This window comes from Rhinatrema bivittatum, chromosome 15 (genome assembly GCF_901001135.1).
Source record: "Rhinatrema bivittatum chromosome 15, aRhiBiv1.1, whole genome shotgun sequence".
In the NCBI taxonomy this organism is placed as follows: domain Eukaryota; kingdom Metazoa; phylum Chordata; class Amphibia; order Gymnophiona; family Rhinatrematidae; genus Rhinatrema; species Rhinatrema bivittatum.
The window spans coordinates 73,127,826-73,153,466 of record NC_042629.1 but is presented as its reverse complement, the minus strand read 5'-3'; the positions used below and the strand labels follow the sequence as shown (position 1 = coordinate 73,153,466).

Below are 25,641 nucleotides of genomic sequence, written 5' to 3'. Positions count from 1 at the left end.
AAAGGCTTTGAATCTGGCCCTTGCAGTAAGAAACACAGGGGAGCCAATTAAGCTCACAGTTGCTGGTGCAGTGGTAAAAACTGGCCTCCAGTGGGACTCTTACAGCTTTCCACAACTCAATGTCGATGAATTTTATATGAGATCTTTACAAGGCTGATTCATGCCTAGGTTGCTACGTTATTAACCATATTAATAACAACATTACCCAAGTGGTGTGCTCCATTTTTTTGCTAGAACCTAAAATTCGTTAGACGCATGATGATAATGATATAAGTTTGGTTGTTACACAACTACAGTTGAGCAAACGGGAGCAGAACGTGATGCTCTTTGGGCACACGATGGTCTTTGGTTTTTAAGATGTAGCATTTGCAAATATGCTTCTGCCAGCTTAGCTGCCCTGCTCCTCTTCCCTTCCTGTCTCACATCATATTTAGCCAGTAGACAGATACACAGCGTTATTTATTTAATCAGGAGGAGCTTTACTGTCTTGCCCCATGACATCTGGAATCTACACCGACAAAGGAAGAATGTCCTATCATGGGCTCAGACAGCCTTTGAACCCTGTGTGTGTGTGTGTGAGGGGGGTGCTGGATATCAGCAAGATTACTTTCCACCCAGGCTCAAGCTTGCCTCCTTTGCTGGCAGTATGGCTCAGATTTTAATCACAGTGCAGGGGAAGCATTTCAGTTATCTGCTGTTGTCCTGAGATGAGACAGACTGGCAGATGGAAGACCCATTCACAAACATCAGGGAGCTGGATCCAGGCAAAACCGTCAGAGGTGCTTGATCCAAAGCAGAGGCTGGCATCGTATGGGATATGGCAAAGGATTATCGGTGAAGACTTAACCCGGTTCAGAGGCAAACATGTCAGCGGAACCGATGGAGGGGGTGTGGTGGATTAGAGGGAAGATGAGCACACCAAGGCACGGGTAGAGTCACGCATTACCTGAAAGGTGTCAGCGTGGACCGGCGAGGTCTTCTCTGACATGCCACATTCATTTACCCAACCTACTGATTGCAAACTCTTGAACTCCATGAAGAATATCGCATGCCAACCTCCAAATTCGGGGGGGCGGGGGGTGATTTCTTTGTGAAAAAAAGTTGAGGTTCTCTGCTATGTTGTGAATTTTGCCTCCAGATTATTCTCCAACTGCAATTCTCCCTCTCCCCTCACCCCCATGAATCACACCCGACTGATTAGCTATTCCAATAAAATGGAGTAAGGAGGAATATCCTAAACAACTCAGTTACTGAAGGGGTTATAACCTCCTCAGTTGACAGCATACCACATTATGGGCCAACTGGTTTTTCTCCCATTTTCTCCTTATGGGAAACCTGCTTAACACATATTGGCCCTTATGTAAAATATAGAACACCTCTTCCCTATAGATGGGTTTGTAAGGAAGGAATATGATCCAGGTTAAAAGAAAAGTAAATTAGGTGCATCTATGTTAAAATGAAATATCTGTGTCAATAAAGACATCACAGCATATCATTTGGATAGGAAAATGAAAACAACAGAATGTAACGCCAATATAATTATCAAATCTGAAAAATAGTAGTCATTTCCATATACTTGTTGCCGTTTTCTTTTGCTACATGCTCAGTTGCAGCTCTTTAAGCTTCGGGTGTTAAAAAAATGAAGTATGCAGCGGGAATACCTGCAGTTCTGAGCTGTTGCTTTGCAAGCACATTGGATCATTACTTAGAGCCTTTCTCTGCTGAGGATTGTATGTGCAGTGATTCTGTTGGTTGAACGTGAGAGCATGAGCTATTAATGTGAGTGCATCTGTTAAGTTGTTGTGGCTGCATGGAATATGCCAACGCTTATCTCAGAAGTATATTTTTGTTCCCTTGAATTTTTTTTTTTTTGTCCCTATCAATGTACAGTATGTCGTTGAATTGAAGATCAGAGTTACACATACCTCTCATCATCTCACCCTTTCTTGGAGGCTGATGTCTTCCTGTTTTAATGTGCCTCCGCAGACACTAGGAGCAGTGTTCCTGCTAGACTGTGCGGGGGGAACCGCCGACACCCATCCAGTCTCCAGGCCCGCTCCAGCTGTGTCTTGTGGTTTGAACCACACCAGGGCCCCTTGTCTCATGGTGGTTAGATGGGTGTCAGTAGTACCCCGCACAACTCAGAGACAATAAGTAGGCGCAACCTTTCACGCAGCCTCACAAGTGTCCTGATGACCCCCGCGGACAGTTGAGTTTTCATGATATCCACAATAAATATGCATTTGGTAAATCTGCATATACTGGGTCTCTGACATCTGCAGATTTATCTCATGCATATTCATGGTGGATATCCTGAAAATTCAGCTGGCTGTGAGGTCACCAGGAAAGGCTTGAGAAGCTCTGTCCCAAGCAGCATCCCCGTGAACGTTAGCAGACCCACTCCAGCATCACTACACGCGTGGGGTTAAAAAAAAACAAAACAAAACAAAAACCCCAGCAAGAAAGAAGAAAGGTCAGTCTAACTCGGGTGCTGACCCTTGCCAGAGTCCACACCGCTTCGACAGCTACATGAATCTCTGAGCCATCTCCTTCAACCTCCTTTTCCACGGAGCCGAGCAGTAATCATGGAGTCCTTGGTGGGAAAAGGGCCGGTGGGGTTATGAGTAAGATAAATCTCCACCGTTTCTCAGCTGTAGTCACCATCGAGGTGGAGACTGGGAATTCCTGGATGAGAGGTGGTTTTTTTTTTTTCTTCACCTGTGTTGAGTATAGATTTGTTTATATTTAAGATGAAGATCGGCATTTAAAGCATTCAAAATACCACAAAGAACTACCCCTAAGCTCTTGGCCTATAAAGAAAAAGCGAGAAGATGAAGACTGTACGCTGATGTAAATCAGTGGGGGGTACCTGTGGCAGTAAACCTGGTAAAGTCTGTTTAATCACGCTAGGGACGGATGCTAGTGACATCATTTAAATGAGTTTAATTGGGAATTAGGAAGATGTCCAAAAGCCCTGCACGCGGCTGGCTGTTGGGTGGGATGTAATAGCTGGGAGCATATTAAGCAATAGTAGTCATAAGGACATTGTATTTCTTGTTAATAAATTGACTCTGGGCGGAGATCCCCTATGGTTTGTGGCACATGTAAGAAGCTGACAGGCTCTCAGCCCGAGGCTATCCTTTGGATATATTTACCTGCATTAGGCAGTAGAAAGGATGTTCGTTATGGCTGCTTTAGCTGGGAAGAGCCCGGCTGTTCTGCCCTAGCACCGCACAGCTCCCATAGCCATGAAGCAGGGTACTCGGTGCTCTTTGATGTACAATAGTTAATTTGCATATTTTGGGGTCTTGAGGCTCAGACTGCCAGTGGTAGGAGCATAAACTTTGCAGTGCCAGCAAGCGCATTGTTTTATGACCCAATACAACAGCTGGGGGGAGGGATTTGTTAACTTCCAGCCCAGTGCATTGTGGTAATTAAATCCTCACGGGTATATCAAAGCCCCAGGATGACTGGAATCTGCCTGCAGACGGTGGCCATTTAATAGCTCTGTAGCACTCCTGCAGCATTGGGCACCCATATCAGGAATGAAATCAGGGCCCTGAAAGAGCAGGCACACACTCTGCTGGCTCCACCTTCTTTCTAATGCCTTAAATAAATAAATAAATAAATACATATGTATTCAATATTTTTTATTCTATAACTTGCTCAGAGCAGGTTTTTTTTGTTTGTTTTTTTTTTTTTAGGACTAACAGGATATAAATGTTCCCATAAATAAATAAATTAGGGTTGCCACTTCAGCAGATCCAATCCTGGGTTTTTTTGCCCCATCACAATCTGATGGTGATAATGCAATCTGACTTTTTTTTTTTTTTTAAAGCAAGAACTCAGAACTACAACTCCATGCATGCAGTGGGGTAAAACCTGACTGGGTCAGTCACTATGGGTGAGGAGGCAAACCTGCCCTCTCTCTGAGCTTTGAGGGAGAGGACCAGGGCCAAGCCTGGCTTTTTCTGCAGAATTTTGCAAAAGGCTCTGGGTTTTCCCCACCCCTGCAGTGCTGATGCAGTAGTCTAGATAGTGCTTCTGGATCCAGTCCTCCGGGCACACCTGACCAGTCAGGTTTTCAGGATATCCATGATGAATATGCATGAGATAGGCTTGCATGCACTGCTTCCATTGTATGCAAATGTCCTCATGCATATTCATGTGGTTTCCTGCAGCAACTTCAGGATCCTGCCTTTTGGCCAGTCCTGGATCTCAGCCTCTATCCTAATAGTGCTGCATTGTGTCATTTGCAGTCTCTGCTTCTTCCACTTGAAAGCAGCAAAAAGCCAGGACTGGCTCCAGGTTTTCCTTTAGACCCTGGGCTGGGGCGACCATGCACCTCCGTGTCGGTCAGGAGCCGGTGCATGCTGGGACGAGTAGTTCCAGCCCCCTAAGCCACAGGAACGCGAGGAGGCCGTGCCTGAGCTCGGGGCGCTGCAGGCGCTTTCGGTGACAGTAGCCGCTGACTCGTGGCGCACAGCATGGGCTCATGGCCTCTGCTCTGCAAGCACAAGCATGGAGACGGCTCTTCTTCCGCCCAGGTAAAGCTCTGCCCCTTGCGTTTCCACCTCTTCTGGGGGTCCTGCCTGCTCCTGATCCGTCGGCCTTTCTCTGTACCGAGGGGTCCGGCTCCCACCCCAAACCTTCTCCCAGGCGTGCGGTTTGCTCTCTGTACCTGAGGGGGATCCTTTACGCGAGGTTCCTGAGCGCTCTGTCAGATAAATATTGCAGGCTCTGTTTCGTTTTTAAGTGGTGTAAAAGGGATAACGTAGCTCTTCCTAGAAACTGCACTTTAAATTAAAATGTAACAAGTCTTCAGGCTTCCTTCGCTCAGGGCTTTGTTTAAAGGAGTAACATGGAGGAGAGCTGCTGCTTTTTTGTGTGTTTATCAGATTATATTCCACCTTTCAGGACTCATCCGCCGCTTTACAGCACATGCAGGGCCCCAGGGCAGGGCTGACCTCCCTTTTCTCCCAGGGCTTAGGGAACGAGGCCTTACCTGAAGCAAGGGAGGTGACCTGCCCTGCCCAAGGTCACGACCTGGGCTGACCCCATCCACTTAGGTTTTTTTTTGGATAAACTGAGCCCTGAGGGTCAAAGCAACTGTATCCTTGTCATTTTTAATTGGCAAAAAATGTGAAATAAAATCCTTTTAAGGTGCGTGTGGTTAATAAAGATTTAAGCTGTAAGCAGAGGACTTGGCAGCTGTAGATCTTGTGTCCAGTGCTGACAAATTTCTGGTTTTCCCCTTACATTTCCAGTTATGATTAAACTGTTTTAGGGAGGGCGCTCTCTTTCTCATTTGAAGGTTTTTGTACTTTAACAGGATTTAGTTGTAATCAAGATGCTGTGGCTATTCACAGCGATGCCCTATCTGTACTGTAAGTTCATTTTTGTCTGATTACCCCCCCCCCCCTGACTTTAGCAGGGGGGGGGTCTCAGTCTCCCCCCCCCGTCAATGTGTTCTGGGTCTTGTAGAGCTGCCTTTTTAGAAATTTGGAAATACAAACACAATACAAAGTGCAGAGAAGGTTCACTATTTCCTGGAATAGTCTGGGGGCAGCCGCCAGCGAGTGGCTTGACTGCCAGGGTGGGGCCCCGTGCAGCTGAGGACCCCTCCCCACCACTTATTGTAAGGAAGGGGCTGATCCTTCAGCTGTCTGGTTCATTGTGGATAAGGTAGTGTTTTGTGTGAAGCTTGTGTGTGTGTGTGTGTGTGTGTGTGTGTGTGAAAAATCATCTGCACCCATGTGCACTCTGGGTTGCCAGCTGGCTTTGCTTTTTCCATGACAAGCTGATCCAGTCTATATATATTTTTTAAACCCAACTTCAGCTATAAAGCCCTAGGCCTAGTTTTCTTGTTGAAATCAGAATTATGGATCCATGAAGGCATCATCATAAAATGAGGCCTGCCTTATACAGTATGCAAAAAAACCCCAAAAACAAACCTAAGTGCTCTATATTTTGTCATCTACCGAATAATAACAACTTTCACTGGATGGTGCACCAAAGCTAACACCTTATGTGGTGTGCAGATTTTTGTTTGCACAACTTAACTCTCGATTCAGCAAGGTGTTTAGTTCATAAAAAAAATGTGTGCACAAATTAACCAAATCCCATGTTAGTCAGGGCATGCGCTATTGCGCCCCAGTGTAGAGAGGTGCATAGGCGTAACTCATGTTATTAAGTTTCTTGTATCTCATGTTCCTTGTATCGCCCCTAGGCGACTATTCAGTTCTATGTAAACCGGTGTGATGTGTATGCTATACAGGAACATCAGTATATTAAAAACGAAATAAATAAATGTTTTCTTGACACTGGACATTTAATTCCCGGTAAAGTTCAGAGCTGAACCTGGAGCTCTTGGTGCAGGGGTCCTGTGTGGAGAATTTGCTCCGGCTGCCCTACCTGCCCAAGGCCTCCCCGTGCGTACCGGCACGAGACCCGTCGGGGTCCGGGAGAGCCCCTCGCTGCCTGCGGCCTGCTCGCCTCGTTTTCGGCCCGCCTGCCTCCGACTCCGCCCACCCTCCGACGTCACTGCCGCTGGGCCGGAGCCCTTTAAAATCGAAACACCGACTCAGGCGTCGCGCGCCGGCGTCGCGCGCAGAAGGAGTGCGATTAAGGGGCCTGCCCCTTAGTGTGCCCCTTCGTGCTGCACCTGAGTGCCGCGCCCAAACCCTCCCACATCCGCCTCTGCAAAGGACATACGTCGCAGTTACTATCAAACGACGTGCAACAGGACCATCCGCTATACTAAGTACTCCTCTCACTATCTCTCAACCCGGACAATCGCCAACACGGTGAGCAGCTCAAAGCGCCAGGTCCTCTGTACTGCGTGCCTGTTTTACTATTTGTACCCTACTGTCATTAACTGTAATTGTAACTGTAATTGTAATTTTCTCTCACTTTGATCAGTGAAACGCGCGGACTTAGCTTGCTTCGCCGCATTTCCTCCTCACAACCATCATCTGCTAGTCCACTGTGCACCCTACCCAGCTACCTGCACCCCCATTTCATACCTGACATAAGGTACCAACATGGCCGCCTACCCAATCCCTCGCATTCATTACCCTCTCTCCAGACTACCACCCCCCCCCTCTCCTCACCACCCCTCTCCCCGCCCCAGATCCCTCATCCCCATCCTTACCTCACCCCTAACCCAATTCCTCGGTCTCACCACCCTCTCCATTATGCTCATGAATGCGCAATCCATATCTAAAAGACTCTAATCCTTAATGACCTGCTTACGGACTGCACTCCAGACATTTGTGCAGTCACGGAAACATGGCTCAAAGAATCTGATACCATCCTCATAAATCAACTCCCATCCTCCCTGTATGACATATTCCCCATCCACCGACCTAAAAAAAGAGGAGGAGGACTCCTATTAGCAGCTAAGAAACACCTTAACCTTAAACCTATCAGCATAACCGCTCCACCTAAGCTTGAAATAGGTCTCTTTAAGACAGCTACCCTGCAAATCTGCCTGGTTTATGCCCCCCCCCCCACCATCCTTGAGTCCAACCCCTCCCCCCTTATCGAATTTATTGTGGAATGGATGAAAACTGACACACCTTCCATCATCCTTGGAGATTTTAATCTTCATGTCGATTCACTCCCACCCACGACATCATGCGATACCTTCATTCATTCGCTCCTAGCCATAGGCTTCCGTCAAATTGTTACATCCCCAACCCACAAAGCTGGCCACACACTGGACCTGATGTTCATTAACTCCAGTTTACAGACCACCGACTCACCCACCTGCACCCCAGTGCCCTGGTCCAACCACTATCTCATTGAAAGCCGACTCACCACAAAGATATCCCTCCCAAGTAACCATCCTACTCACATCACCATCAAATACAGAAAAACCTGCCCCAGTGACGAACTTACCGACGCATTAGCTCTCTCCCTACCTAGGCTCATCTGCCCTGACCCAGACACAGCCTTAGCCTCTTGGCACAGCCTTACTGAAGACATTGCCAACAAGCTTTGCCCACTCTCCAAACGTATTATAAACACCACAGCGAAACCCTCCAAGCCCTGGTATACCCAAGAGCTTAGAACCCTTAAATGTAATCTCAGACAAAAAGAAAGAAAATGGCGCAAGGACCCAACCCCACAACACTCCTCCATCTACAAAACAGCCTTACACTCATACAGATTGTCCACAATCAAACACAAGCGTGATTTTTATGGCAAAAAAATCCACGAATATACATTCAACCCTAAAGTTCTTTTTTCCTATGTCTCTAGCCTCACCACCCCTATCTCTCCTACCATTCCAGATGCAGAGGCTGCGGCTAAATGTGAAGAACTGGCAAATTATTTTCAAACTAAAATCTCCACCCTGCTTTCCAGATTTCCCCCCACCAATCCTTGTCCCCCCACTAATCTACACTCGTCTCACCCTCTTTCCCAACCTTCAATGGCCACAATTGACCTTACCTCCTCTAAAGAAATCATAAGCCTCATTCGAAAACTCAAGCCAGCCTCTCACCCCAACGACACCATCCCCACCAAAGCTCTAATAGCCATCCCTGACAGCATAGCCAGCTCTATAGCAGACATTATCAACTGCTCCCTCACCCAGGGGACTGTCCCAGACTCCCTCAAACACGCTGTTGTCAAACCCCTCCTCAAGAAACCTTCCCTAGACCCAAAAGACCCCTCCAACTTCCGCCCCATTTCCAACCTCCCTTTTATCTCCAAACTAATGGAAAAGGTGGTCAATTCCCAACTTATGGATTACCTGGAAAACCATGATATCCTCCATGTTTCCCAATTTGGATTCAGGAAACACTTTAATACTGAATCCTTACTCCTTTCCCTCACCGACCATCTCCTCAGAGGTCTGGGACAAGGCCACAGCTACCTTCTCGCCCTCCTTGATATCTCAGCGGCCTTCGACACCATCAGCCACCACCACATCCTGACACGGCTAGAAAGCATCGGCATCTCAGGAATTGCCCTCGCCTGGTTCAAATCCTACCTCACTAACAGAAAGTTCTCTGTCAAAATTGGAAACTCCCTATCTGCATCCTACCCTTTACAACAAGGAGTCCCACAAGGCTCATCTCTCTCCTCAACCCTCTTCAATGTCTATCTCACACCACTCTGCCACCTCCTCTCTGACCTTAAACTCAAATTCTACTTATACGCTGATGATGTACAGATCATCATTCCCATTCACAACTCCATATCTGACGCCCTGGAGCACTGGGAAAATTGTCTAGCAGCTATCAACACACTCCTCACAAACCTTCAGCTTGCTCTGAACACAAATAAAACAGAACTCCTCCACATTTCTTCGCATCCCCTTGACCTCCGTGACCTCCCGCCCAACAACCCTAAACTGAACCTCCTTACTGCTCAACCCTCTGTCAGGGACCTAGGAGTCCTTCTCGATCCCAATCTCAATATGAAACCCCACATCAATTCCATCCTCAAAACTGGCTTCTTCAAACTCAATGTTCTAAAGAAACTCAGACCCTTGCTCTACACGCATGACCTCCGCACAGTGATTCAAGCCACCCTCACCTCCAAACTTGATTACTGTAACGCCCTCCTCTTAGGACTCCCCCAGTCTTCAATAAAACCACTCCAACTATTGCAAAACGCCACCGCAAGACTCATCACGAACACACGTAAACACGACCATGTTACCCCTATCCTCAAGGACTTACATTGGCTCCCCATCCTGTCCCGTATACACTACAAAACCCTGACTATAATACACAAGTCCATCCACACCCACAATTCAAACTGGCTCGACCTCTCATTCACTGCCTCCTTGTCCACCCGAGCCACCAGATCTACCAACAAAGGCACCCTTCATGTTCCATCCCTGAAAACAGCTCACCTCTCCTCCACCCGCGACCGTGCCATCTCTATTGCCGGTCCGGCCCTCTGGAACTCACTGCCTGTCCACATGCGCCTTGAACCCTGTGCAATCAAATTCAAAAAGAAACTAAAAACATTTCTGTTCAACCATGCCTACACAGAATAACCTCATAGTCCGTAGTCCGTACCCCCCCCCCCCCAGAGGTTCGCCCTCCCCTCATTCCTAGGAGATACTAAATGTAAATTGTAAATTGTAAATTTATTTTCCTCTTGTTATGACTTACTTGTTTCTTTCCTTCTTACTGCCTCTTGTTTATCCCTTCGCCCAGTTACTCTCCCTGTTGAAATGTACTTTCCAAGCTTCCAGTTATTATGTGAACCGGTATGATGTCCCCACAATTACCGGTATATAAATGTTTCTAAATAAATAAATAAATAAATAAATAAATGTCTAAGCATAACTTTCTGTGCATACTTTCAGGTTAGCCATTTTTTAAAAACTCCTGATGCATTTGGTTACTGTATTAGGCGTTAAATGTTGTGTTTTTTTTAGCACATGAGTAAAGAAAATGTGTGCTGAAATTCAGCATGTTTTTTACTCACATCTTATTACATCAGGGCCTGTGTGTCTGTGAGCTTTGTATCAAATCAGTCATTTTTTTCCAGATCACTAATCCAATAATCATGCTGCTGTTGGTGACTCAGGATAGCTGATTTCCTCTTAATGGGCTGTAAGTCTGCAGCCAAAGAGAGCTTTTTTTTTTTTTTTTTTTTCCCATTCAGACAAAACTACAGTGCATTATTTGTCTGTGTAGTATTTTCTGAATTTAGCTTTCTGGTGTCAATGGCATTAGAATGAACCCTGGAACACAATAAACACCCACATCTTCTTGAGCAGTTTAAAAAAAACCTAACAAACACCTTGTGGAGTGTAAGTTTTATAAATTATTTTCAAGCTGCTCTAGGCTCCCATTGACTGACTGTTTCCTAAGACTTAAATGGATTTTTAATACATCTTTTTTTTTCTTACTTTGACGACCGTATTGATGATCCACGTATCCTCCAATGCATAGGTTCACATCAGTAAACATGATCTCGCAGCCTATGGATGCAATTCCATCCGTTCTGACAAAGGTGGCACCGTCCGTGGTCGCATAGAAGGTTTTGGTTGAGGTCCCTGTTATTTCTCCCTACCGTCAGCAGTATTGGGTGGATTTGCTGTTCTCCAATCCTGCCTTTATATGTATGGAACTAAGCATGTGACCAGTTCAAAACAGTGGCTATCCAGATGTTTATTTTTAATTTTTACTTGGCTTGTAGATCTGGTTTTTTTTTTCTCCAAGAAAAGTCAAACTCTATATTGCGGATAGGGAAAAAGGAGCCGCAAAATGTACCTGCTGAATCAAAGTATGGTGGGACCTGGTTGTGTTTAGTTAGGGAGGCCAGGAACTTAGGAGTCATGTTAGATTCAAGATTGGATTCCAAAAAGCCCATTAAAAGGGTAGTGAAAATATTTTTTTAAAAACACAAACAGCTGATGCCTCTTGGTCACTGGCTGTCTAAGGAGATCTTTCGGTCTGTCCTGCAATCTATAGTTTTTGGGCAGACAGACTACTGTAATAGTTTGACTGGTCTACCCCAAAAGTGCATTAAAGCCTTGAGGCTGGTGCTAAACGTACTGAGCAGAATTACATAATCTCCACTGGCTTCCTGGGAAGTGGTGGGCTCATTATAAAATTCTGGAAATCCATGTTCCCTAGCTTCTAGGATTGTTAAATCTGTTCCTGTGCCCCCGCTGAGATCTTTTAATGCTGATTTGTTGGCTTTAACCTCTAAGCTTACTGTTACAAGAATTCGAGCTTTGCCTGTATTGCCCCAACCTTGTGGAATAATTTACTAGCAGGATTTCGAACAGAAAAAGATATTATTATTAACGTTTTTAGAAAACCAGTAAAAGCTTTGTATTTTAAGGAAGCTTTTAGGCACTAAATATTTTAATGTTTTGGATGTATTATATTTGTATTTTTATATTTATTGTTTTTATATTTGTTTATTATTTGAACATGTATTCATGTATCTTATTATGAGTGTCAATTTTGTTCTCCGAGGAGAACTATGTTGGCTCCTGCGGAATATAAGTATATTTTAAATAAACTACAAACCCATAAATGCCATGGGGAAAATGTCAGCCTAACTCAGCCTGTCTCTGGCAGCCTAAACCCATGTGGCAGTGCCAGAGAGGGGAGGATGTTTATTGTACTTAAGTGACATCAGCAAAGCTGCTCTTTGCTTACAGCTCTCTTAATCTTTCTCCATTGAAAACTCTGGTGCACCTTACGCTTCTGAATAAAATAGTCCACATTTTATGGTGCAAAAATGTGTTATAGAAAGATTAGTGACTTCAGGAGCTACTGAGGCATGAAGGGTGGGGTGGGAATGGTAGAAGGTAGGGTCGCCAGTTTCCAAAACAGAAAAAAATGGTAGCATGTCCGTCCGCTGAAGATATTTTGTTGCTAAAGCAGGGGTCTGATAGCAGCAGCAGTAGCACTTGGTCAAGGTATGTGGTGTGGGGAATGAGCACGATCTCCTCTGCTCCCAGGCCGTGCAACCCGTAAGCCAGGAAGGGGTGGGCCCTGAAAGTGGAGGAACAGGCAATAGCTCGGCCCATTGCCCATTTGCCTTTACAGCACGTTTCTTATGTCACTGACACCACTACTGGGCCTTGAACTGGTTCTTGCTATAGCAAGTTCTGGTCCATGGGGCAGGAAGAGCACAGGGGGGAGAGTGTCTGCGACTCTCGAGGCTGGTTGTCAGAAGAAAAAGATCCTGTTGGCCGATGGCCTCCCTCAACAAAAACCAGCCAGGCCACTGAAATACTGGCTGATTGGCAACCGTAGTTGAAGAGGCCATGGGGAAGGCAGGAGGGACAAGACCAGGAAGGGGTGTGTGTGTGTGTGTGGGAGGGGGGATGCATAATATCCTTGCATTGACTGGCACACCAGCAGCAACATCCTGCCCATCTCGGAGAGGGAACGTCCCCGCTGCAGACTCCCTCGCCTGCACTCGCTGACAGAGCTCATGCAGCATCAGAGGGACTTGGTCACCGTGTTGGGGGAAGAGCATTTTCCCTTAAAAGTGTGCACAACATGAGGTTAATTTGAGTTGTTTTACTTTTGTTTCTTTTGTCTGTGATGAATTTGATTTGGGCGTGTGCTGTATGGTGTACTTGATGATAGGGCTGTTGTATTAAGTGATGTGCTTGATATTACTGCTATCGTATTAAATGTTGTATCATAATTGTAAATTGCTTTGGTTGAATACAGAAAGGTGGAATAATCAAAATAAGTAACTAATTAAAAAGACAAAGATGGGTAAAAGGGGATTACCTGGATTTAGGAAAGATGATCTCAAAGTCTCCAAATAAGATCGGATGAAAGTGAGGGAAACTTTCAAGGGAAGATTGTAGAAATGTGGAGCATACTTTGTATCTCCCCTCCTAAATGAACATTGCTGCCCGCTGTGCTTTAAAGAACCAAATATTGAATGCCCTACTTATCTTGCATGTAATGACTATAAAATATATCCAAGACTGCAATCTGTGCAGGTGAGGGAGGGAGTGCGGTGCATAGCTATTTATTTCCCATAATTTATTTAACTTCCTCTATTCCCCTTTGTGTTAATCTGTTCATCCATCACTCATACTCCAGAAGACCCAAAGACAGCTAGGGAGACAAATGAGCATTTGCAGGGATTAGCTATGTATATTCATGAAAACAATTATATTTGAAAAAAAAATGCTGCTTAAGCTAACCTCAACCCTAAGGCAAATGGGAGTTTGCTTGTTGAGAATTTACACTGCATCACGTGTCTAGTTGGCTCTGTAGTTCATGGGAAAACGTCTACTGTTGCCTTAGCAACTGTGACATCACATGACCCTTAAGTTGTATTTTTGTTTTTTTTGTTTTTTTAAATCTCTGAGCCCTGGAACATCTTCATAACAACCCTGATGCCGTTCTTTTGGCAAGAGTTAGAACAACTCATAAGGACCCTTGGAATAAGAACATTTTTGAAGAGCTCCAACTGTGTCCTTCCTGTGGGTCCTGATTCCCAGAGCAGGTTCTCCTTGTGTGTTTTACTGGCAAAAATACAGTGTTTGAGAAACAGCGTAAAGTGTCCATGCCTTCTCTCTTACCACTTCAGAACAGACAGGAGAAAAATAGTAGACCAAGGCTTGCTGTCGGAATAAAGAGCTTGAACCTCACTGCTGATGCATTGCCTGTCAAGTATAACCTTTGAACCCTATTAGAGCTTTCTAGGAGGCACACACAGGACATTAACTTGTTGGAGGAAAGGTACTAGAAATGCAGGTAGATGGAGAAAGGCCCTGAGGAAGATTCCAACAAATACACGGGTCGATGCTGTTTAGCAGGATATTGAGACTCTCGGCTCCTGTAAGAGAGCTCTGCTTGGTGGGTAGAGAGGCAGAAGGTGGCTCGGTCCCTGGACTCCTCATGAGTGGGAGACGCACAGGATGAGGAGAAAAGCGATCACCCACAGCATTACCATATTAAAATACCCCGAAGCAATACATTGTGGAACAATTCCAAAGATTTGAAGTAGATGAACATCTGGTATTTTATTTTCTTCAACCTATTCAACTATGTAGGCCTTCATCCAAGGTAACGGTCCAGTGACTCTTCAAGGCATCACCTGCTCCTCATCCTATGGCCTGTAGTCTTTTCATTGCCTTGGCCCTGTGCCAATACCCCCATCTTAATGAGTCATATAGGTCATCCTTATCCCTTCTTTAGATTGCATTTGCTCCATGTGGCAGAGAACACAGTTCCCCCACCCCCTCCGTTTACTGTTCTCAATGTAAAAATAATACAGTATTAGGCGTCACCCTTTTTGCTTCCCTTTATATTCCAAGGTAATACGTCATTGTCTGATCTAGTATGAAACTTCATCAAACGATTGCTTCTTTAAAGCCACAACAAACTGAGATTAATTTTGCTACTGGAGCTGTAATGTGATCACACATTACAGCTCCAGTAGCAAGCTTGTGTTTGTACTTTTTTGGGTCATTCTAAGTAGGATTTTGTTCTTCATCTTGATGCTAAAGGCTGCCAAAAAGAGGCTGGATTCTCTGGGTGTCTGCTGATAGCTCTTTGCAAAGTAATGGAGTTGTCTGTTTAGAATCTGCAACTTTTTTTTGTGGCTCATGCTGCTTGAGAAATCCTACGCTTGTGAGTTCAAATTCCGCTCTGACCGCTGACTTGTGTGCATGAGAGAGATACAAGGCTAGGCAAGTTCCTTTCTGTCTGATTTTTATAATTTGGCAACCCTTTCTTCTTTCGAAGGTCGGGTGTGTTCCATGTACCAAAACATGTCAGGCCATCCATCCCAAGCATGTTTGCATGCATGGCTTGAGAAGTATTGTATGGAATCCATTATGGATACTGTTCCATGTATTCTGTATTACACTGGGCAAATGCTATTTACTTACTGTTTGTTCCATGTGTATCCCAGGCTTGCATCATGCTGGGAAACTACATGAGTCTTTTATTAAAAACACCCTCCCCCTCCCCCCCGAGAAATATGAATAACCATCGCACAATGGGACTTGGAACATGTACTACACACCTTAATGGGGTTTCAAACAAGTGACTCTGATAATTATCAGCAGTCCCAGACTGATAAGCTGAGAGCCCGGGGAGAGTCATGTGTGCAGCAGGCCTACCCATATCACTTCTCCAAGGTTTAGGATAAAACGGGCTTGTCACATTGTGACCAGTGCATTCCTGAATATTGATGGTATAATTTTCAGATGTGGGATGAGCTACCAAGGAGCGCAAGATTTTGTTTTGAAATTTTGCGTTGGAAATTTCCATCCTTGTAGTACTTCACAAGGAATTCGTTCCTATTCTTTAATGGTTTTACGCTCAGCTGCTCTGCATTAAGACAAAATCTATTGATTCTCCAATGCACTTTAAACGGCTTTTAGAACACTTCTGCCCAATGAAGCTCAATTAATTCTATTTCAGTTCCTTTTATTATTGAATTCTAATTGACTATTAAATTGGATCCAGTCCTAAATCCTCATTTGTCTGTAGCAATCTTTGGTGTTATTTATGCCGCCTCTCTCTCTCTCATTTAAATAGTTGATTATATAATGTATTGTAAGGAGCTCAGAAACAATGGAAGGAAGGAGTGAGAGATGTAGCCATAATAGGCTGCTGAAATTAGCTATTTCATGTTGGAGCATTAATGTTTTACCTAATTGGTATCGTTTAATTCATGCTATGAGTGATAATAAGGACTTGAACACCATTTTGCAATTTTGTAATCACTTCAAAGACTTAATTCCACCCACTAATTTTTGGAGAGGGGGTACAGCAGGATCCCAAGGTTTGCTAGCTGCTTGCTCTTCTCCCATCCCACCAGTTCATTCTTGAGCTAAGTTGGGTGTTCACTGCCCTGCATTGCTGCTTCTGTTTCTAGAGTGGGACCCTTGTTATGTCGCCTGCTGTGGCTGCCCCAGTGTCAACTGGCTTTCTTACTCCAAGGGGGAGAGGGTCGCTGCCGTGTGATGTACCACTTCAGGATGTAACTTGTAGACCATGTAATAAGAGCCAGAGGTGTGAAGAGTGGAGTCTCCAGCTTCACCCATAGCATGTGTTCATCAGTCATCCTCTTCTAGCCATATGATGGCAGGGTGTTGGGTGGGGTGGATGGTTCTGAAATATACAGACCAGAAACTTCGGCTGACCCTTCCTCACCTGCCCGACTATTGGCTAGGAGTGCTGATCACTTGCTATTTACATTTCTCCCCGCCCCTTGCTGTTACACAGCTGTGTATGAGAATAAAGCTGGTGAGTGGTAAATGTTTTTTTGCATTGCACCACCCCTTTCTAGCAGTGCCGTTACTGGTGTATGACAGATTAATCCTAAAGAATCAGGTCTAAAATTTGCCTCAGAATGCTACAGTACTCCTAGATCTCACTATTGCCTTCGATACTGTGAACCACAAAATCTTGATCTCCTGACTAACCTAGGATTTTCCCAGGTTAGCAATTGCCTGCTTCATGTTCATGACTGCCCCCAAGTGGTCTTCTTGAGAACAGCACTCTCAAAGCCCCGCTGTCTCACGTGTGGAGTACCACAAGGCTCCATCCTCTCACCCACCTTGTTCAACATTTACATGGCCCCCACCTCACCCAGGCAAATTCAGAGAAGACTGCCAAATCATGTACTATTTCCATGCTGATTATGTCCAACTGCTAGTCCTACTCAGATGGAACCATAGCCAACCTAAAAAACTGCCTGGGAAAAAATACCATCTGGCTAAACCAATACAAACCCTAAAACGATGGAGATACTGTGGGTTGAGGGAAAAGGAACTTAACCACTTGCATCCCACACTGAATCTTTATGTACAATTCTACCCCTCAGCTCTCAGATTAGGAGTCTAGGCTTCATAGTAGACTTCCAACTTGCCACAAAACCTGAAGTCCAAGCAGTGGCCAAATCTGCCTGTTTCCACCTCTGCCATCTTCTCCACCTCTGTCTCCTCATGGATGACACTGCCTTCACAACTACCATTCAGGACCTTGTAATCTCTCGCCTGTCAGAATCCCCAATACCCTATCCCACCATGGAGTGACTCTGTGTGTGCACATTTTATTTCGTGTGAGGAACAATTTTTTTTAAACCAATTTTTGAGCACTAGTATTAGTGTTTCATTTCAGTATATAGCACAAACAAAAAATGTATGTGAGCCACCATGTAAACGCTGTGAGCAATGCTCCGAAATGTATGAGCAGTCGCTCATGTGCTCATCTTACAGGGAACTATGCCGCCATATGCAATTCATCCAGAATGCTGCAGCCCACTTGGTAATAAATGCAAGTAAGTTTGCACATATAACCGATTTTCTGAGAACTGTTCGCTGCCTCCCAATCTCCTACCCCCTACAAAAAGCTCAAAGACCAAGCCCCAGCTTACCCCTTATATTCCCTCTTGCCCTCTGTGCCTACTTCCTCAAGCCAGACTGGTGATACCAAGATCAATGCACCTTAGCAGCACTAGGAAGAAAAAATTCAAAGGATCAACCCCAACCCTCTGGAACTCCTCTACCAATCCACATTAAACTCTCACCAGACCTAATATCCCTCAGGAAACTGGTGAAAGCCTGGCTCTTTGAAGTAGCATTCAGCCCCAACTAATAGTCCTCAACCCAATCCAAGTCTCCAGTTACAGCCTGCATACTAATGCACTATGTAGAAACATGCGTACCTCATCCTGTACGCCAATAATGCACCAATGTAGAGCGTTGTATTATTCAAATTTCACAAGATACAGAGTGTATCTGCCTATAGGCAGAATATAAGTATTGGAAAAAAATAAAAACTAAAATAAACCAATACTACTGTAACATGCCTTGAACTCTTGGAGAAGTGTGACATACATAGATGATGATGGTCATATTAGGAAAGTCACAGATCATTACCAGCATCTGTAGTGATTAAATTCACTGCACAAAATGCTAGCGTTGCCAACAGTGAATGTAAATTTCAGGATATACTGTATATAGATATGAGTTAAAAATTTTTTAACATTTCTGACATGTTTAACTTTCTTGTAAAGAAGGTTGTTGAAACACCATAGCACTTGATGTTTGTGTTCTGAAGATTCATATTTTTTTTTAGCCACATTCAGTTGAGCTGTGAAATGTAAATTTACCTTTTAAGTTAAGGTTAGTTGAGAGGGTTTTTTGCTGTCATGCAGTGCCATCTTAATGGATTCCTGTTTTTTTCATTTAATGTACATTAAACTGCTGGATGAAGGGCAGAGCTTATGATCTTAACAGATTAGTGCTAATTGCCCACTTGTGTTCTTTGATATTGAGGAGGGGGCTCTGTTCATGGAGTAGCGGATTTCTGGTGTTATGGTTGCCTCATGCGGGGATGAATGAAACATACAACTGTGGTGACCGATCTCTCCTGACTCTGGGGTTCAGTGACAGTGCTAGGCCTTTTTAAAACGTTTTTAGTTTCCTCCTCTTCAGCCTTCCAGTTCAGTCAGATCCAGGGCTCAGCTCTGGTACCGCACAGTCGTTTGCAGCTACCTGTCAAGTTTTGAGCCTCTACCATTCCAAGCAACAAGACTGGCTTTATTTGTAACAGCAACACAACAGCAATGTCCTGGCTTTCATGTATTGGTTTTTGGCATAAGCATGAATCATTTCAAAGAGCTCTTACATGGCCCAAGTTTTTGGTTCCAAGCAGACCTATGCGAGTCCAGTTTGCTTTGCTTACAGAGTAGGAATCTCTGTGGAATTGGTTCTAACAACTGACAGATCAATTTATTTAACTAACCAGAGTTTACGGCTTTCTTACTAGTTATCCCGCATGGCTCAACAGCTCTTGGATTACTGAGAATGATATCCTGTTCCCAGGGATTCCTTTTGTTAGGCCCCAAGGACCCATCTGGTTCCTCAGGGGCGGAGTTATAGGTTTTAGCCTCATTATCTAGGCAAACCTGTCTGGCTTGCTTGACCTTTAAACTTATCAAGAGTCACCCAGTGGTTCAAAGTCAGAACAGCAGCTTCTTGTTCTAGCAAACTGCACTTTCAAGGCTAGCCAGAGCATTTTTGGCTTTACACTACACTTGAATATTTATCACCCTCCTCCCCACCTCACCTAGCTTGGCCATCACAGCAACCATCCTCAACCAGAGGCCCCACAATCTTGGGCCCTACATCTGGCCACTGTTGAGCAATGACTGGGACTTCTTCTCCCCCCAGGGGCTTTGAACATTGCCTTTACAGCATCTCCAGCCCTGGATAATCCAGAAGCAGAGTCCTGGACTAGGAATCAAATGCAAGTCCCTCCATTTAGCATTCCTCAGCTCAACCTTTTAATATCTAGTGTATGCACTTTGAATCTCACCAGGCCAACATCGCAGTGCAAACACTTTCACGAATGTGCTACAATGGTAGGCAACTGTGTAACACAGGATTCTTGCCTTTGAAAGTTCCATGTTTGCTGTGCATACCTATCCCAACACTGCTGGCCTTAGCCTTAAATCCATCACTTTATTAGTTATCACCATAGTTTCACCAACGGCAAGAAAACTTTTCTAAGAAATAGGTCTGCTTCCCTGTACAAAAGAGGGAATGGCAGACTTTTTTTTTTTTTTTTGGAGGGGGAGAGGGAGTGATCCACAAGGTGCAGCATTATAGTGATTGACTATAAAGAAAATGACGCACCCTGCTGCGTTTTTACTTATTGCCATGATTGATACGTTTATTGAATAATTTTCTTGTCTCCACACGGAAGTTCCCAAATGGCATGAAATGCAAGCCCATCTCACAGGGAAGGGGCAGGTGGTGTATGATATTGTTACGTTGTCTTCATGCAGACAACTGACGATGTTGCCAGGCTGCTGAGTTAGCAGAAAGTGCCCCTCTGCACAGGCCCAGCAGATCGGGTCAGAGGATAGCCATAAGTCACGGGAGCTGTGACCTTCTGTAGCCTCGGCTGAACCTTTCATTACAGTTGACGTTTGCATCTTCAGGGCAGTCTAACTCTTCTTGCTGGGTGAGGTTCGAAGCGAGGAAACTTAGTTTGTTTAATTTGATTCATCGCATTTCTTCCATGAATTCAAAGCGATTTGGCAGTTTTCACAATGTTAAAACTGTGGATAGGAAGAAAATTATCTTTGATATAAACTACCATGATATGCATTTTTCAATAAATCGCTTTTTCTCCCGCAATCAGAGTCAAAAGAATTCAAATATATTTTGCATAGTTAAACTCCTTTTTTTCCCCCACCTTTGGACAGTCTTTGTTTCTTATTTCCCCATGATGCTGGGCCTTAGATCTTGCCTAGGGTGCCAATGTCTTCCTTTCCTAAAAAAAAAAAAAAAAAGGGGGGGGGGGGGGGGGGAGAGAAACATGGCGGGTTGAATAGGAAGAAATGTGGATGTTGGGGATCGTTGTGCTGAGGGATGGCCCTAATCCAGGATCTTTGCCTCCTGCTGAAGCTCTTCCGGTGGGGAGCCCGTCCTTACCTTCAGAGGAATGATAGATCTCCTCTAAGTGCCCCGCCAAAGGCGTCTCTTAACTGCACAAGATGGCTTTATCTAAGTAGGTAAGGCGAGGTAAGAATAGCAGCCTGGGATGAGCTTAAATCCTAAGCACTGCAGCTCAGGACGTCTCCCTCTGCCCTCCAGTGAAAGAAAAGAGGCAGAAATAATCACCTATTAACCTGTTTGTGTTGGCTGCACGGTTACTTAGCAATCCGCAGACAAACTATATTGATTGGACCCATTTTTAGTGCTTTTTCAACATATATATGTAAAAACAAACAAAAAAAAATCAAACTATTTAGCTGCCGACTTAATCCATCTGTCCAGCCGTCTGGAGGCGTGATAACGCCATGAAAATCCACCAGTCGGGTCCATGCCTGACTGGGGTGGAGGGGAAGGTGGTGCATGGGCCTGGTACTTGCCGCAATGAGAAATTACTTCAACCTGGTAAGGGTGAGGGTATTTTTTTTTCCCTTTCTTTTTAAGTCAAAGTTGAAAAGTGCTGTGAAGTCCACGTATAAGTATGGGCTTTGCTTTTATCCTTGTTACAGTTCTGACACATGCTGGACGGCAGTAAAACAGAGTGTTGTACAGCTTATCCTGTTTCACGGAGTTAAAATAAAGTTGTTCTTGCAGATTAATTGCCTCAAGTCATGCTAACTTGATCCATAAAATGGCAGAGAAAGATTGAGCTTGGTGATTTTTATTTTTTTTTGGAATGTTTTGATGCACCATCTGGATGCTGAAGGCATTTGACTCCCAGCTTTCATACATTACAACTCACCAGTGGAAACAAGTCTGTCTTTAATGCATCAAATCTCAGCCCAGTCATAAGGAACCTTCCGGCCAGTCTGGTTTTCAGGACATCTACAATGTATATTCATGTGAGGCATCGAATGCAAATCTATCTCGTGCATGTTCTTTGCAGATTTCCTCCAAAACCAGACTGGTGGAGTGATCTTCTTATGCTTGGGTTAAGAACTGCTGCTTGAATGCACCCCTTGTCACGTTGGTGCCTTCTAATATTTTGTTCTAAGGATGACCTCATTCGCGTTTATATTAAGAACATAAGAAATTGCCACACTGGGTCAGACCAAGGGTCCATCAAGCCCAGCATCCTGTTTCCATCAGTGGCCAATCCAGGCTACAAGTACCTGGCAAGTACCCAAACATTAAGTAGATCCCATGCCAGTAATAGCAGTTGCCATTCCCTAAGTCAACTTGATTAATAGCAGTTAATGGACTTCTCCTCCAAGAACTTATCCAAACCTTTTTTAAACCCAGCTACACTAACTGCACTAACCATATCCTCTGGTATCAAATTCCAGAGCTTAATTGTGCGTTGAATGAAAAATAATTTTCTTCAATTAGTTTTAATTTTGTGCTACTTGCTAACTTCATGGATTGCCCCCTAGTCCTTCGATTATCCAAAAAAGTAAATAACAGAGTCACATCTACCCGTTCAAGACCTCTCATGATCTTAAAGACCTCTGTCATATCCCCCCTCAGCCGTCTCTTCTCCAAGCTGAACAGCCCTAACCTCTTCAGCCTTTCCTCATAGGGGAGCTGTTCCATCCCCTTTATCATTTTGCTTTGTGTGTTAGAGCACGTGCTGATCCTCCATGGGTGAAGGGCACTGTGATGAATCCAAACTGCCGAGACTGGATAATGCCTTCATCTGGATACATCCTAGCCCAGAATTAATCTCTGTGAGTAACGAGCCTCAAAAACCTAAGTGCCAGACACAACTTCATGCCACTGGAGCCTAATTAAACATTTGTCAGAAGGAATTAACTATTTTCAACATGGTGCGCAGCGGTGGCACAGATAGCAACTCTCCTTCTTCTTCCAAGTTATTTATTTTATTATTTATATTTTTTAATTAGCGATCTTATATTTGCAGTTCTTGGACATGTTCTGTGCAGGTTTCAGGTAAGATAAAAATAAAATGACACAAGACCTGAGCACATTTCATAATAAAACCGGAACTTTTTGCAGACGTTCACTTGTGGGTAATGTTGCTGAAAAATAGGAGCTTGTCATGAAAGGGTCCCACTGTGTGCGTGTGGGATTCTGGGGGGAAAATGGCCAGAAAATGAGGAATTTAACTTTGTAAAGATTGTAATTTATTTATTTTATTTATTTTTAATTTTTATATACCCAGGTTCTTGTATGAAATACAAATCACTCCAGTTTACATAAAACAGTGAAACGCCCAAAACGGGGGTAGGGGCTTTATATAGAACAATAGAATAAAGTACAAATTGAACGTAGTATAGTTACAGGGAACATTTGAACTAGGTATAATGGTACAGTTACAGACTGCAATTCCCCAGTTTGTACCTTATCTACATAGGAGGGTCTCTCCTTTCAATTAGTGTCCCAGCATCTTGCTTTAAATATTTTTTAAAAAGACTAAGTTAAAGATGAAACGTTCTGATGGCGTCCAGACTGGCCGCCTCCCCCTCCTCGTTGGGCAGGAATGGGGGCGCGCGTCACTTAAAATGAAGACTGAGGTAAGAGAGGATTGTGGTCTGCCACTGAGATGAGTTGAATCCTTTTTAATCCTTGGTTGATGCAGTTGTAATTGGAATTCATTTGAAGCCCAGTAAAAAATAGTTTTATCCGTTCTGCTGCAGGTGTGGAAGCTGTTTTAATAACCCTCTCCCTGTTTTGGGGGGATGAATTCCTGTCTGGAGCTGTTCAAACCTGACATGCAGGCAGGCGGAAGGGACGGCACTGATGAGAGGTTGCCAATTCCTTCCTGAGCCCGGAGTGGTGATTTGCTTCTGAGCAACTCTCTGAAGTCCTGAGCTGTCCTCTCCTCTGAGCTTTTGATTCCTCCTGTCCTGGTGCTTCTGATGAATTAGCTGAGTAGCCAGAGGAAAAGCTCTTTATTTTAACTGGAGGAAAGATAATCCAAGTCGTTCTGTGGTGTGCATTTTGGTTTTTTTTCCATTTGCCTGCCTGTTGTCAGAACAGAAATCCTCTCTCTGGATGGAGTCGGGAGCTCCGGCTTTGGATTACTGTTCAGAGAAGGATTTAGGATTTCAATCATCTGTGTTGTCTGATCTGCAGCGCATGCACGCGAATGCTTTAATAAGACCTGGTGGAGTTGCCCTTCTCTAGACACAGATTCCAAGGTCTGAAGGCCAAAAGGGCTCGGACAGAAAGAGACGACGCACTTACAGTACCATTAAAAAAAACAACCCAAGACTTGGGAGGAACTTAAGGGCCTGCTCTAGAAGGAACGTGAAGTATTTTCCCAGTATTAATATATAAAACAAATGATGACTGAAAATGAACAAGCCTCCTGGGAATTAGGACACTGTACAAAGGTAAGGCTAGCAGGCATGCCACTTCTGTTTTATGCCCCTGTATAGGTCCCTGGTGAGACCTCACTTGGAATACTGAGGTGAAGGCTATTTAGTTTGCAGGCTCCAAAAAAGAAACAGGTTTATAGTATGAAACCACCGTCAAAAAGCTCTAGGCAGGAGATGAAAGAGCTGGAAGACTTGACTGGGAGATAAGACTAAATTGGAATCTCTGGAGTATACTGCTTTACGTACGGTGATTTCTGGAGCTAATGACTATCTTTAAACATGCGATCTTCAGAGAAGACTTCCAGTTATTTTATTAATGGCCTCACATGTACAGACATGGAGAATCTCTTTCATATATTTTATTTTTAAATTGAATGGTTTCCACTTTTTAAATAACCAACATCAACTTTTTCCATTTCGTGAGTACAAGCCCAACTTTGAAGGCGAGTGGACTTTTCAAACCAACTAATGGTTTTATGATTGCAATGGAACAACCAATGTATTTGTTTTTTAAAAATGATTTTTGCATGATAAGTGTGTTCACTTAAGCAAAGAATTATGGTTGTGGTGTTAGTCCGCTTGGCTATGTGGAATTAAAGATCAAAAGAAACAGATGTAGGTGAAACCTTTTTATTGGACTCAATTCATCTGTGACGAGCTTTCAAGAATTATCCTTGAGTCACTTTAATATTTTCAATTGATTACTTGAGGAGGAGGTTTTTGTTTTTAAAATAAAATCTTTGAACTTGTCTCTGGTTTAACCATGGAAGCCTCCAAAGCACCCTTCCAGCAAAAAACGTCCGGAATATCACGGTTGGCTGAGGATTTCCTCTGGATTGGAGGTAGCATTATTGCATCGCCAAACTGGAAAATTGGTCTGATTGGTAAGACAAATGCTTATTAGCACCTGATCCTTTTAATTACACAAGATATGTTTTTGAAAGGTTTTTTTTAATAAAGTACTAAATATGAGTCAGATGTACTCCCTTTTTCTCATAGAAAAAACATGGGAGAGAATTTTGAGCATCCTGGCCCCTAATATTCTTCTTGGTGTTCAAGCAATGTCTTCGTTTTGGTTGAAGGTACAGCAGTAATTTCTTAACGTGTTTGATTTTTTATATTCCTGCTTTCGGCAGGAAGCTGGAATATAGAAAAGCTGATTACCTCCAGGTACTGTACTACCCTATCCGCAGAGGGTTTGCAATCTATGGGGTGAATTTTCAAAACATTTACAGGTGCAAAATTAGCATATATGCTTGGAAGATAATTTTAGTTCTTCGGGAACACAGTAGGGTTTGCTTTAAATATGAGCTATGTTTTCATGTTTCAGTCTTAGCAGTTGGGCAAGGAAAAGATAATTGAATTAGCACCAGG

At 44.0% G+C, this 25,641-nt stretch overlaps 1 protein-coding gene across 9 annotated transcripts in view; it reads left to right on the top strand.

The window, feature by feature from the left end:
• Nucleotides 1-25,641, top strand: part of PLCH2 (phospholipase C eta 2) — a 340,028-nt gene that overhangs the window by 169,122 nt on the left and 145,265 nt on the right. The window contains exon 1 of one of the 9 annotated variants that reach the window (XM_029579072.1): nucleotides 4,241-4,547. The exons of the other annotated variants lie outside the window; for them this stretch is intronic. Within the exon in view, the coding sequence (XP_029434932.1) occupies nucleotides 4,496-4,547 (52 nt within the window). The 5' untranslated portion in view covers nucleotides 4,241-4,495. Of the gene's footprint in view, nucleotides 1-4,240; nucleotides 4,548-25,641 lie in introns of those variants that run through there. 9 annotated transcript variants of the gene reach the window in all.